This window comes from Suncus etruscus, chromosome 1 (genome assembly GCF_024139225.1).
Source record: "Suncus etruscus isolate mSunEtr1 chromosome 1, mSunEtr1.pri.cur, whole genome shotgun sequence".
Taxonomy (NCBI): domain Eukaryota; kingdom Metazoa; phylum Chordata; class Mammalia; order Eulipotyphla; family Soricidae; genus Suncus; species Suncus etruscus.
Genome location: NC_064848.1, coordinates 201,876,095 through 201,889,486, shown reverse-complemented (window position 1 = coordinate 201,889,486; position 13,392 = coordinate 201,876,095). Strand labels below are relative to the sequence as shown.

Sequence of the window (13,392 nt, the reverse complement as noted above, 5' to 3'; positions counted from 1 at the left end):
AATATATATGATAAAGCTTACCAAATGCCACTTCTACTAGCGGTTACCTCCGTCTTTGCAAAATAAGGCCTTTTTTTTTTTTTCTCTGCTTCTTTTGTTTTGCTAAGGCAGCTAGCTCCTTTTGGAATTGGGAAGCTCCAGGAGTGAAGCAAAAAATATAAAAAAGCTCATAACCCCTCCAATCCATCACATAACACAATGTGTTTTTTTTTCAAGGTTAATGCAAGAAGACACACTGCGTGTGTGTGTGTGTGTGTGTGTGTGTGTGTGCATGTGTGTAGTAAGAGAAAGCACTTCTGTACAAAAATACTCTGGTTGCAACACTAGAACACGCACACGGTTCGACTAAGTAGTTTTAGCTGTTGGAAAATAAGAGCATTTTTACTTTTCCTGGTATCTAAAATACGTAGAAATCCCCTCAAAAATGGTAATGAATCATACACAGTACATACTAAAAAATATTTAAAATAGAGAATAATCCTCACAGAGGACTCTTTTTTTCTTTAATTACTGCTAAAAATAATTACAAAGTCCAAAAATAGGCAGAGAGAGAGAGAGCCATGGAGCAAAAGTTGGTTGCATGCGTCCATCTCCTGTTTCTTCTTCTTCTTCCTCCTCCTCCTCCTCCTCTTCTTCCTCCTCTTCCTTCTCCTTCCTCCTCCTTTTCCTCCTCCATACCAGCTCCAACTAAGCATGATTGAGCCAGTCCGATTTCTGGCTAAGCGACCCCCCCCCCAAAAAAAAAAGAGCCGGCCCCTTCCTCCTTCACTGCTCCGCAGCCACGTGGTCAGGCAGTGTAGACAGAGTGGGCAAAGAAGTACGTTTGTGGGGGGGGGGTCTTCATCCAGGAGAATATATTGGGGGAAAAATGGAGAGGGGGGCGCAGGCCAATTTGCCTTCTCATCAAAGTCTGGAAAGAAAGAGCCAACCAAGCACAGTCCGTTCCCCACCCCCTCCACCCCCCCAAAAAAAAAAGGAAATTCGCTTTTTCTTTCTCTCTCTCTCAAGCGCCCACCTCCCCCTTTTTGCCAGCCGCACTCCAAACCCCAGCCAGCCAACCCCCCCCTAGAAGTGGTGGTGATGGAGATGAAGACGGTGGAGGCGCGCGCGCGCGCGCCTAGGGCGCACAGAGGAGATGGCCGGCTCAGGGCCGGGTGAGCTGCGTGTAGACGGGCTGCTGATCCCAGGGCTGCGGGCTGTGCGTCTGCGGGATGGACGGCACCCCCGAGGGGTCGGCGATCGGGGTGTACATGGGTCGCTGCGCCGCGGGGTTCATGTAGGTGAAGGTGGGGTAGAGCCCCGCGCCCTGGCTGGCCGCGTGGCTGTAGTAGGAGGCAGAGGCGGAGTTCTGGTGCTCAGCGGCGGCCGCGGCCGCGTAGTCGTACTGAGCGCGGGTGATGGGCGGGTATGCGGGGCTGTAGTGCGGGAGGCTGAAAGGGCTGTAGGCCAGCTGTTGCGGGGAATGCTGCTGCTCGCTGTAGTGGCTGGGGCTCAGCTGCTCCGTCTTGATCTGCGTGCGCTGCGCCTGGCCCGGCTCGCTGCTTAGCGGGGTGAGCGTGTGCGCGGTGGGAGGCTGCGGGGCGCCCTGGGGCTGCGGGGGCGGCTGCTGCTGCGGCTGTTGCGGTGGCTGCGGGGCCTGCGGGGGCTGTTGCGGCGGCTGCGGGGCCTGGGGTTGCTGCTGCGGGGGTGGCGGGGGCGCCTGCTGCTTGGAGAGCCACACGTGGCCCTGACTCTGGCCGGGCGCTCCCGTGGCCGCTGCCCCGCCGCCTCCGCTGCTGATGCCGTAGCTGCCCGTGTAGGTGACCTGGCCGCCGTGCGTGGTCACGGGCACCCCCGGGTGGCCGTTGGGGGGCAGGTACTGGTCGAATTCGTGCACGTCGAAGGTCTCGATGTTGGAGATGACGTCGCTGCTCAGCTCGCCGATGTCCACGTCGCGGAAATCGATGGGAGGCTGCCGGCCCCCCTCAGGCAGGGGCCGCCCCTCGCGTTTCAGGTCGGCTTTGCCCGGCTGCGCGTCGGTTTTGGGGGTGGTGGGGGGCGTCGGGGGGCCTTGGGATTGCCCTGCAGGAGGCCCAGCGTGAAGGGGAGAAAGAATTTTAAAAAAGAGAGAAAGAAAAAAAAAGGGAAAAGGAGGAACAGGAGGTGGAAGAGGAGGAAGGAGGGGAGGAGGGGGAGAAAGAGAAGAGGGGGAGATGAGGAGGAGAAAAAGGAAAGAAGAGAAGATGAAGATGAAGAAAAGAAAGAAAAAGGGTGAGGAGGAGGGGAAATGAAGAAAAAGAAGAAAAGAGAAAGAGGGGAGGAGGAAGAAGAGAAGGAGGAGAGAAGAAAAAAGGAAGAAGAGAAGGAGGAGGAGGAAGAAAAGAAGAAGCACGTTAATAAAGGCGGTGCTCCAGGGTTCCCCTTTCTCTTAGGCATCCCCTCCCCTCAAAACCCCTCCCCGGGGACTTGCCCTGCCCAGTCCTCCCCTGCCGAGGTGACTTAGGGACCCGCTGCTGCATCTGTGCGCCTGTAGCTCAGATAAATTCCCCGACAGATGAACCCACCCCAAGCCTGGCTCCCATTATCAGGGCAGGTCCGGGATGGCTTTAGTACTCGCAAGTACCAGCTCCCAGTGTGCGTGTTTTGGGGGTGGGGGACCCCAGAGAGGGGGGGGCAAGTCTTGTAAGGCTGTAAAGGTGTTTGTAGCTTTGCAACAAAAAAAAAAGAAAAGAAAAAAATCTGCCTCGTGTTGCCGTGTCGGTGCGTGTGTCTGTGCTCTCGCACGCTCCTGCTTGTGTGTATGTGTTTGTGTATGTGGGGGGGGGGGCTTCGTGGGAACCAGGCCCTGAGTGGGGGATGGGTTTAGGTTCTGGAGAGGGCTGGGAGGGAGATGATTGCATTTTCCCTGGAGGGGGGGGCAGGGAAGGGCCTTGAAGTTCCTGGTGCGGGGACGCGGGTGGGGTGGACTCTTACCGGAGTGCTCGCCGGGGGAATGCACCTCGCTCATGCCGGAGGAGGAATGTGGAGAGTCGGCCTGCAGCGCCTTGAAGATGGCGTTGGGGGAGATGTGGGTCTGCTCCGTGGCCTCCTCGGCCTCCGCCTGCCCGTTCTTCACCGACTTCCTCCGGCGAGGCTGGTACTTATAATCCGGGTGGTCTTTCTTGTGCTGGACACGCAGCCTCTCCGCCTCCTCCACGAAGGGTCGCTTCTCGCTCTCATTCAGCAATCTGGGGTGAGGGGGCGAGGAGGAAAAGAGGGGGAAGGGGGTGTCGGTGAAATACACGTTGATGTCAAGTCTGGTGTGTGTGTGTGTGTGTGTGTGTGTGTGTGTGTGTGTGTGTAAGGGGGTTGAGCTCCCACCTCCCTCCTTTCCCTCTTAGAGGCCACCTCCGCCTTTTAAAACTTTTCTTTTACAAGAAGAAAAATGGATACCCCGAATAAAAGTGGGTTCTTGGAATGGAACCTGAGCCCCCTCCGCCACCCCCCCTTGCAGAGAAACCTCGCCTCAGCTCCCGCTGCAAAAAGCCTTGGCTACTGGTGTTTGCCCGTCCCGACCTCCTGCCCTCGCGCTCAGAACTTGCCAAAAAAAAATCTCGCCAAGTTGCAAGACGTTTCCCGTGCACCTTTTTTCCCACCCTGGTCCATATTCTTCAATTGCCCCCCCCCCCTACTCATCTAGTCCCGGCAGCCCGGAGGATCTACCAATTTTGAGCCTCGGATTCCACCCCCTACCCCCCCCCCAGCCCCCAATTCTCCAATCTCTCCAAGCCCAGCTCTGCCCGCGCCTGCAGCAGACAACCTCAATGCGCAGCCAAGTTGGAACGAGGCAAAGGCCCACCACTCCTCCCGGCGCTCCCCCCCCCACAGACCCCTACTGTGCGATTGAACTTCAACAGCGTCTGGAGATCCGGCTGGCAGCCCCCCCCCCCACTCCCACCTCGTCCCCTACTGGCCTCGCCCCCCTTCTCTCCTCTCCTCTCCGCTGCCACCACCCCGCCCCCTAACTCCGCTCCCGAAGAAGACGCATCCAAGCACTTTTGTCCAAGTCCCAGCCAAGTTGCATGTCGCCCTTGGCCACCCCCTCAACCCACCCCCTCCTCGTCCTGCTACCTCTCCTCTCCTTCTAGGACCCCCCAATGCGCCTTCCAACCCGGAGGGGCAGCCTCTGCAGTGCCAGGCGCCCCTCCTTTTTTCCCTTCTCACCCCCACTTTTCCCAATCCCTCACAAGGCGGGCCGTGCCAGCCCAGCCTACCTACCTCCAGAGCTTGCCCAGCGTCTTGCTGAGCTCGGCGTTGTGCAGGTGCGGGTACTGGTCCGCCAGCTTCCTGCGTGCCGCCTGTGCCCACACCATGAAGGCGTTCATGGGGCGCTTGACGTGGGGTTTGTTCTTGCTGGAGCCGTTGACGCGCACGGGCATGGGCACCAGGGTCCAGTCGTAGCCTTTGAGCACCTGGCTGACCGCCTCTCGGATGCACACGGGGAACTTGTCCTCCTCGCTCTCCTTCTTCAAATCCGGCTCGCCTTTGGGGTACGTGTTCTCCTGGGGCCGCGTGTTCTCCGTGTCCGAGCCGGAGCCGGAGGGGCACGGGGAGCCCGCCGAGTCGTCGGACATGGTGGGGCTGGGGGCGCCGGACAGGCCCTTCTCCTGCTCGTCGGTCATCTTCATGAAGGGGTCCAGGAGATTCATGCGTTCGGGCCCGGGGGGTTGGCTTAGGGGCTGGATGGCCGGGAAAAGGGGTGGAGGGGGAGGCGAGGCGACGCGCGGGTTCCTTCTCCCCTTCTGTAGCGGCTGCCCGGACGCGCAGGGGAGCTGCCCGCGGGGCGCCTGCGGCTCACCCGGCTTCGGTCGGGTCGGTGACGGCTGCAGGAAGGCCCGCGGGGTGCCCGCTCCAAGGTGGGCGCAGTACACTTACTTGGAGTAGAAGCAGAAGAAGGGGAGGAAAAGAGCAAACAGGGGGGTGTGCTTGCCAAGCTCCCCTTTCCTTTCTCTTCTCCTCCTCCTGCAAAGAGAAGTTCCTGGGTGGGTGGGTGGGTGGATGGATGGGTGGGTGGGTGGGGAGTAGTTGGTGGTGGTGGTGGTGGTGGTAGTGAAGCTTGCAAAGTCGCGGGGCGCCTTGGAAGTTTCCAGACAGTTGCAAGCCCGGCTCTGCGCACTCCAAGTCCCAGCCCAAGGGCTCTTAAATAAATACTCCCCTCACCTTAGAGACGTCAGCCAATCGCCGCGCCGCGGTGCTCCGCGTTGGCAGGCAGCTGATTGGATCCGAGTTTGGGGTGAAGGGGGGGGGGAGGAGGAGGAGGAGGAGGAAGAGGAGGAGGACGGTGGAGCTGAAGCTGGGTGACGAGCGTGGAGGGGAGGGAAAGGAAGGGGAGCGCAGCGCTGGTCCGAAGAGTTGCAGGGGTGGGGGGAATGGAGTGGAGGGGTGCGTGTGTGCGTGTGTGTGTGTGTGTGTGTGTGTGTGTGTGTGTGTTTGGGGGGGTGCGTTTGCAGCAGGGAAGGCTGGGGAAACTCGGGACGTGGATCCAAGCCTGTAAGTTTGCCGAACTGCCTCGGAAGGTTCGATTTTTGGGGGGATACTGTCTTGTGTGTGTATGTGTGTGTGTCTGTGTCTCTCTCTGTGTGTGTGTGTGTGTGTGTGTCCAGAAGAGGATCCCCCACCCCAGTTCTCCAGACCCCCCCCGATGTTCCTTTTCTCTCTTTTCAACCAGGGGATGGTGGTGGTGGTGGTGAGAATTTAGTTCCACTTTGCACAATTCCATCAGCTCCCAGCTAGCTTGCCTGCGCATTTTCGCGCCTCGGAAAAGGTCTTTAGGGAGAGCTCGTTCTTCGGGGTGACCCCCCACCCCGCGCCTGCTGTTGCTTCGTAATAAGCCCTATCAGGAGATGAACAAACAGGGCTCTATGGTTCTTTGTGGCCGGTGCGGTCGGGGTGTGTGTTGGGGGGAATTCGAAACGCGCCTTTGCAGCGGGAATTGAAGATCCCACCAGATGCGTCCCGGAGCAAAGCCCACTGCGCCCATCGCCGGGCGCTCTGGCGAGCCATCCCACGCCCCGTCGACCTTGAACTCGGACCAGCCCCCTTCTAGCGTCCCACCAAGTCTCTTTCTCTCTCCTCGAATCCGTGCTGGGCGCCGGGGCGGCCGCAGATTCTGCTTAGTCCTCGCTGGGCCCGACGCAGAAAGTCTGCAAAGTTAGTTGCCCCTTGCTGGAAAGTTTGCAGACCGCTCTGGCTGGCTGAAAGCAACTTGGCGAAGGGAAGGTGCCGGCCTTGGGCTGCCAGGCTGGGCTGCGCAGGGCCCAGCCCTGGGGCCTCCTTCACTCTCCTGCTTGCCTGCGCCCTGTTTTACGAAACACCTGGAACTGGGTGACAGCGAGATGGACCCTATTTGGGTCCCTTCCTTTCGGACCCCTGGAGAGTGAGGAGCTAAGGGGGAGGATGTGTGTGTGTGTATTTTGGGGGGTTTCTCTGGTGCATGTCCAGTGTGATTGAAAACTTTGTTTAGACACCAAAGGCTCAGAGCTTGGGTGAGTGTTTTGGGAGAGAAGAAAAATTAGAGTCTTCCGCCCCCCCCCAATCAGATAAAACTCATTTTTAACACTTCCAACACACACACACACACACACACACACACACACACACACACACACACACACTTTCTGGTTCTTGCAAAGAAATGTTCGCCTTCAAACTTGAAATGATTGCTATGCGACTTGTCTCCCCCCCCCCTTTTTTAAAGCAGACTTATTTCTTTATTATCTGCAAACTCAATATTCTGGACAAGATTTAAAAGTGTGTTTTCTTCCTTAAAAGAGTTAGACCCAAATCGAGGCTTCTCTTCTTTCAAAAAGGCTCCCACTTCTTAGGGGTAAACAGGACTACTCTGGGTTATATGCCACAGCCTTGTTTGTTAATCAGTACTTTTTTTTTTTAATTTTGGAGATGAAATATACTGCCCTCTGATCCCAGCAATCTCGGGGAAATCGGGGTGTGTGACTTTCAGAGAGGTCCCTAGACTAACTTTGCATTCAGGACTCCACGAATATGCCCAGAAAGTATAAGAACGTCCTTTTTGAGAGGGGAAAAAAAAAGTCCAATCTCCCCCCCCCCCCGCCCCGCATAAGCACCTGATTTAGGAGACACAGAGATCGTAGAGCTGAAAATTTAATTTGATTTCATTTCCAAGGCTCCTGATCTAGGAGGAGAAGCGGGGCTCGTAGGGCTCAAATTTTAAGTAGGACGGTTGTATTGATTTGCATCTTCCTTTTTTGATTGGCAGACATGGGAGTGAAGATGTGACTCAGATGCACTGGCCCTTGTCATCCTGGGTGTGCACAGACAGACAGACAGACATTTGCACCAGTTAGGGGACAAAAGATAACGTGAAATATAGCACGATACGTCATAAACTGGTTGAGTTGTCCCAAGAAGTTAGTGCTGGCTTGTTAGGACTTAAAAAAAAAAAAAGTGGGATTTAAAAATAAATGGGCTGCACTTCTCAGCTGTATCCAGAGGGGGCGACAAACGCCCAGAAACTGTCTTCTGACAACTGGCCAGGGGGAACCAACTTGGTTGGTGTTTTGGGGTGGGGGGCGGCGTGTTGCGCTCAAACTGCAGCGCTCTTGCTGTTGATTTATCTCTGCAGGCATTTCAACGCGATATTCTCTCTTGTGTGGAACCGCCTCTGTCTGGGCAGCCCACTTGAAGAAGGATGGGTGGGGGAGTAATTTAGGAACTTGGGGAGGCGTGTGTCCCCCTCTTTTCTTGCTAGCAAGAAAAGAGCGTCCTAAGGCTTTCGCTTTCTGCGCTGCATAGAATGGGGGGGGGAGCGAGAACACTCGGAGGAGGCCAGCTCTCCCCTACCCCCAATCTTTCAGGTGCCAAGCATTGCCCTCAGCTCAGTCTGCTAGGACCATGACAAGTGACTGATTTACCAATAAGGGGTAGAGGGGAGGAACCTGAATTTCTGCAGGAGCCTCGGATGTCAGTGCGTCCCCCCTATTACTGGGGAGGGGCTCTGGTGTGACTTCTGCAGATCCCAATGATTGTGTGTGTGTGTGTGTGTGTGTGTGTGTGTGTGTGTGTGTGAGAGAGAGAGAGAGAGAGAGAGACAGAGACAGAGACAGACAGAGACACAGAGACACAGAGACACAGAGACAGAGAGACAGACAGATAGACAGACAGACTGATTGTGGAGTTTTGGGGGTGCGGAAAGGACCCCATTCAGATGACAGAAGAGGAACTTGTAGCAAGAACATTCTGGGAGGAGGAGGAGGAGCTGACTGCCCGCCCCGGGATTCTCCTTCCAGGGTGGGGGACAGAGGTAGGGAAAGGGGAAAAGAAGCCGGCCCAGTGCAGCGGGTCGGGGTGAACTGGGCACCCCAAGCCAGAGGTGCGCGTGGACCTGGAAGTCTTGGGAAACTGAGGTCTGACAGCCCCCCCCCCCCTTTTTCCCCCCTCTTTCTCTTTCTTTCCCTCGGCGTTCTCCCCTGGCTCCGGGCTCAATTTCCCAAGCCCTGACACCAATCTCTTTCCGTGTCTACGCGGGAGCGAGGGCCCAGCACCTCAAAATTCGGTAGCAGCTGCGTCGGGAGTTTCTCTGGTTCCTGGAGTGACGCGCGCGCTGGCGCAGGGGTTGGTGTTGGGGGGTCGCATACGTCCAGCTCGGGACTTCTCCCGATGGGGATGGGGCAGATGAGTTTCCCTCTACTTGAGGAATTAGGGAACACAGCTAAGAGATTCCTAAATTCCTTAACTCAAGTGGGAAACTCGCTCCAAGTCTGTTCTCTGCAGGGGCGCGCGCGCATTGGCCACTACAAGCATTTGGTGGCCCGGCTGGGAGTGGTGTCCCTTTCTGCCCCCCACAAATTACCCTGGTCATCATGTTCATTAGTGGTTCAGTAGTGGAGGGGACAGTCTCTTTTCCAGGCTTGGGGGCCCTGTTCCCCTGAGCTGGCAAGACTCCCAACTTCGTGCGCCTTGCTAGCCGGATTGGTAAGAACTCCTTCCTCTCCACTTCACTCCCAACCCGCGCTGGAAGTCTGAGTTTGAGCGACGGACCCCAACTTTCTGCAGGGCGAAATCCAGTCTCAGCACAGTTGGCAGCAAGCAGGGTCACATGATCCTTGGATAGCTCTGCGGAAGCCCCAAAGCAAGTGACCTGGGACAAGTGTCCCATCGCAGTTGCCCAGGCCTCCTGGCATCGTAGGAACTTATATCTGGTCCCACCCGCCAATGCCTCACCCAAAGGGCGCCCTAGTGGTGTAGTGGAGATCTGCTTTGTGTCACCCAAGGCTACGGGATCAACAGCGCCCTAAAATTCTGCAGGCCCAGAGGGGGTCCAGCATGCCCTGTTTTGTTTTCCAAGAGAAAGAGGGGTGAAGGGGATGGGAGGCTTTGGAAAGGGCGCGGGGCCGTCTCTATGCCCTTGGGTGACCCCTGGATAGAGGCCTGGCTCGGGGCGCTGAGGTGGGGGTGTGTGTGGACCTTGGCCAAGCTAGGGACCTGTTAGTCTTGCTCAGTGGGACCTGAGGAGAAAGATTGGGTGGAGGGGGAAAAGCCTGTTCGAACTTTCTGTGAGTCTCCAAAGGGAAGGATACTTTTAAAAAGCAAAACTAAACTCCCAGCCTTTCTTTTCTGAAAAGATCCGTCTGCACAAAGTCCTGAAGCCACGCCTCACTCATAATCTCCCCCTAAGCATCTCTAGAAGGACCCCAGGGAAATCCCCTAGGCCAAGTTCCTTCCTTTTTTTTTTTTTAGCCCCAATTTTACTTAAAAAATTTTTGCAACCATTTTCAGTTGATAGTTTTTACTTCTTTGCGGGTTAAAAAAGTCAATTAAGACTGGAGCCCAGGCGAGGCGGATCTTTTGTATTAGGAGAGAGAGGAGAGAGAAGAGAGGAGAGAGAGAGAGAGAGAGAGAGAGAGAGAGAGAGAGAGAGAGAGAGAGAGAGAGAGAGAGAGAGAGAGAGAGAGAGAGAGATGCAGATCTGCCTATCCCCCCTACCCTACATCCTCTCCTTTCCACACTCCTTTTGATTTAGGGAGATTCAGTCCCCAAGAGTCAAGGGTGCAGGAGAGAAAAATATCTGAGTGTGTGGGGTGTTGTGTGCAGAAGATGGGTTGATTCCCTTTTGGATAAGATGCTCCATTCGGTGGTGGTTCAAGATCTTTTGTTTTCTTGTTTCCTTTTTGGTTTTTCTTTTGGGCCACACGGTAGCGGTGGTCAGGTTACCACCTGGGATGCAGGAGATGGAACCCTGGTTGGCTGGTACAAGGCAAAAGCTCTTTCCTCTGTGTTCTTATGCAAGTCCCTCTGGATCTTTATGAAACGTGGTAGACGTGTGCCTCCTTGAAACCTAGAAACCTTGTTAAAGGAGGAAAACAGTGTTCTAGAATTGCCTTGTACCTTTCACATTTCAGTAGGCCTGGGAGACCTGAGGGCAGAGGGGATCTCCTCTGCATCCCCGCCCCCCCTTACAGGATCCACACCTGCCTCCTTTCAAAAACTGGCTGCTTGCATGGCTAGGTGGGCTCTAGGACCTTGGTCAGACCCTAACATTAGTCTGTAACTGGCTGTGCGTTCCCAGATTTCTTTGGGTCCCCAAAGACCAAGATGCTGAGGCCAGGTCCCAGCATTGGCTGTTTCCTTCAGAGTAATTTCTAGTCTCTGTCCCTCCACTCCCCTGGGGGTGGGTGGGTCTATTATGTCACAAAACCTCAGAGGGTTAGGTGGACCCTGGCTTAAGCTGCTCCAGGGCTTCTGAAAGTCTAAGAGGCTAGAAACCACTTCCTGTTCTGTCATTATTTATTTCAAGTTAATTTCTTGCTGTTTCTCTGCCCAAATACTGCTATAGTCCTATAGGACTGATGGATTCATCCCCTGAGTTGATGCTTGTCAAGGAAGAAGCTGCAGTCCCTGTCCCAGAAGCAGCTCAGGGCAGTTTGGAAACAGATTGTTTTTTCCTTACCCCCATCTTACGCTCTAAGGCTCCTTTTCTTGGGAGTGTAAAAAGGTAAAATGTCCATTTTCTGTGTCCCATTTTTCAGTGAGAAATTACTCTAGGCATAAGAGACTTTTTTGTTTATTTATTATTTATTTTTTGTGTGCAACACTTTTGAATAATTGAGACCCAGAACAATCTCATATGGGTCTCTTCAGCTTCACTGCAATGGTTGCAATGTTTTTGTTTTGTTGTTGTTGTTGTTGTTACTGAGCCTAGCACTGGTCCCACCTCTTATGTATTCAGGTTGACTGAACAAGGCAGAGCATGGGACATGGTTTATAGAAAGCCTTAGGTTTGGATTTCTCCTGAAGTTTTTGTGATTGTTGGAAAAGGACATCTTTTTGTTTGTTACCTGAGGAGGCACACTTGGTAGTGGTTGGGGGCCTCCTCCAGGCAGAGCTCAGGAGACCAAACAAAGATCAAACCCAGGTCTCCTACACATCAAGTCTGCTCTCAACCTATGAGACTATCTTGCCCAATGGGCAGAACCATCTTTTTGGTCTCAAAAATTTTTTTTGTATCCTTGAAAAATAAGCAGTTTCTGATGTCTTTTAGGGAATGAGTGGGTCAGTCTAGATTCTAGTATAGGGCCCTTTATTCTTCATGAGCAAGAAAGTCTTGGGGAGCTTGACTGCAAATTGCTGTCCCCAACTTCTGTCTTGGCTCTAGAGTCTCCCGAGAGAGCCTAGAGTCCTTTCTTTGGTTCTTCATATGCATTAATCACATATGCATGGACTAGATGAGAAATTTGCAAATATTGGAGATGTGAGAGATGCTGAAGGTGCAAAGGAAACAGTGACAGATGGTGGACAACTCTCGCTATTGCCTCTAGAATCAGGATAAAGGCACTTGCTCTGTGTGTTGAATGACTAACCCACTGGAATTTCTTTGGCCTTTCCCAGCCCCTGGGATGCCCATTCTCCCAGCTACATGCACCCCTCTCAGCATCCCCTGCCCTCAACATCAGATCAGTCAGTATTTCATGAAGTATTCTAGACCTGGATATCCTCCAAAGGAACTAGCTATGGTAGAGTCTGGTTACTTTTTGTTTTAATATAAATTAAAGAGTCCTGGTGAGGCCTTTCTGGACTCGACCCAGCTCCCGCAGCCCCTATGGTCTGGCAGGTCTGAAGGTTACAGGGTGAGGGCAGAGAGATTCACAAAGCAGTCAGATAAAGTTTCAGGAGTCAGCCATCTTTATTTCACAGTCTCTACCACCATGCACACCTCCTCACATATGGCCTCCATGCTAAGCCTTTTCCTAAGCTACTTCTTTACTCCTCCTGGGCTCTCTCGGCCTCTGTTTCCCTTTCAGCCGCTTTTTCCAGGCTTCCTAACTGGCTTCCAGGCTGACCAACTCCCTCTGGTGATGTTCCTGCTGCTGCTTCCCTGATGATACCGAGTTGCTGATGCTGAGTCTGATGCTGTATCTCTGATGATGATGGCTCTCTCTCACTTCTCTCTCTAACTCTCCTTCTTATCCCCTCCCTCTCCCCGCTGCAGACTCCTCTACCTGCCCATTCCAGGTGTGGGCAGTTCTGAATTCTGGTGGGATAGATGAGTTGGAGGAGGAGATACCCACAGTTATTGATCCCACCATTTACCACTAGTACCCCTGATGGGCTATCTGGGGCTATCAGGTGTGAAGACTCTCTTTCTTAGTCTCTTGTATGGCCCCTCTTCCCCCAGACAGTTCATATAAGTGCACAGGGAGCTGTCTTTTTCTTGCCTGGCATACTGGGAAGGAAGACAGAGCAGGAAGGAGTGTGAGACCCCATGTTGAAGTTGGAAGCGAAGTTCATCCACCGCTTTTCTTTCAGCTCTTGGACTCACCTCTCTTCTCTCCCTAGGCCACCTTCTCCCACCTACCTCCCCTTTTCTGGGCCCCAGCCCAAGGCTGCCTCGCAGTGTGAGGTAGGTAACTCTCTGATGTACATCTATCAACTAGCATGTTGATGATGACAGTTTTGAGATGATTTTCCAGGAGCAGAGAAACCCTCCAGGGAGGAGGATGGAGTGAATGGCATTGGCCAGAGGCTGAAAGAGCTGAACATTGTGGTTCTGAATGAGACCAGGGAGGTGGGGTTCTGAAAGCTCAAAGATTTCTTTTTCTACTTTCAATCCCTCCTAAAGCACTCTCTATTGCTTTGCACTTTTTCGGTATTTGGGAGGATCAGTCAATCCCTCCTGTCCCCCAAATCATCTCCAGCTCAGGGAGGATTGAAAGCACTCCAGGGTGCTCCTAGGTAAATGTCATTTCCCTGGAGGATAGAGGCAGTGGAGGGGACAAAGGCTTGGGTAAACTGCTTCCTCTGACCCTCCACTTTCCTGACGCCAAGCCACTTTTTGGAGCTACTTTCCTTTGTAGCCAAACGAGCTAGAAGCTGGAGTCCTGGTACCTTTGAGACCAC

The 13,392-nt window shown here is 54.0% G+C and overlaps 1 protein-coding gene across 1 annotated transcript; it reads right to left on the bottom strand.

Moving 5' to 3' along the window:
• Positions 1-1,066: 1,066 nt before the first annotated feature.
• On the bottom strand, positions 1,067-4,937 carry SOX9 (SRY-box transcription factor 9). The gene is made up of 3 exons (XM_049769552.1): positions 4,237-4,937; positions 2,953-3,206; positions 1,067-2,061 (listed from the first exon to the last, which is right to left on the bottom strand). The coding sequence occupies exons 1-3, from the start codon at positions 4,665-4,667 to the stop codon at positions 1,145-1,147; spliced, it is 1,602 nt and encodes a 533-aa protein (XP_049625509.1). The 5' UTR covers positions 4,668-4,937; the 3' UTR covers positions 1,067-1,144.
• Positions 4,938-13,392: the final 8,455 nt, after the last annotated feature.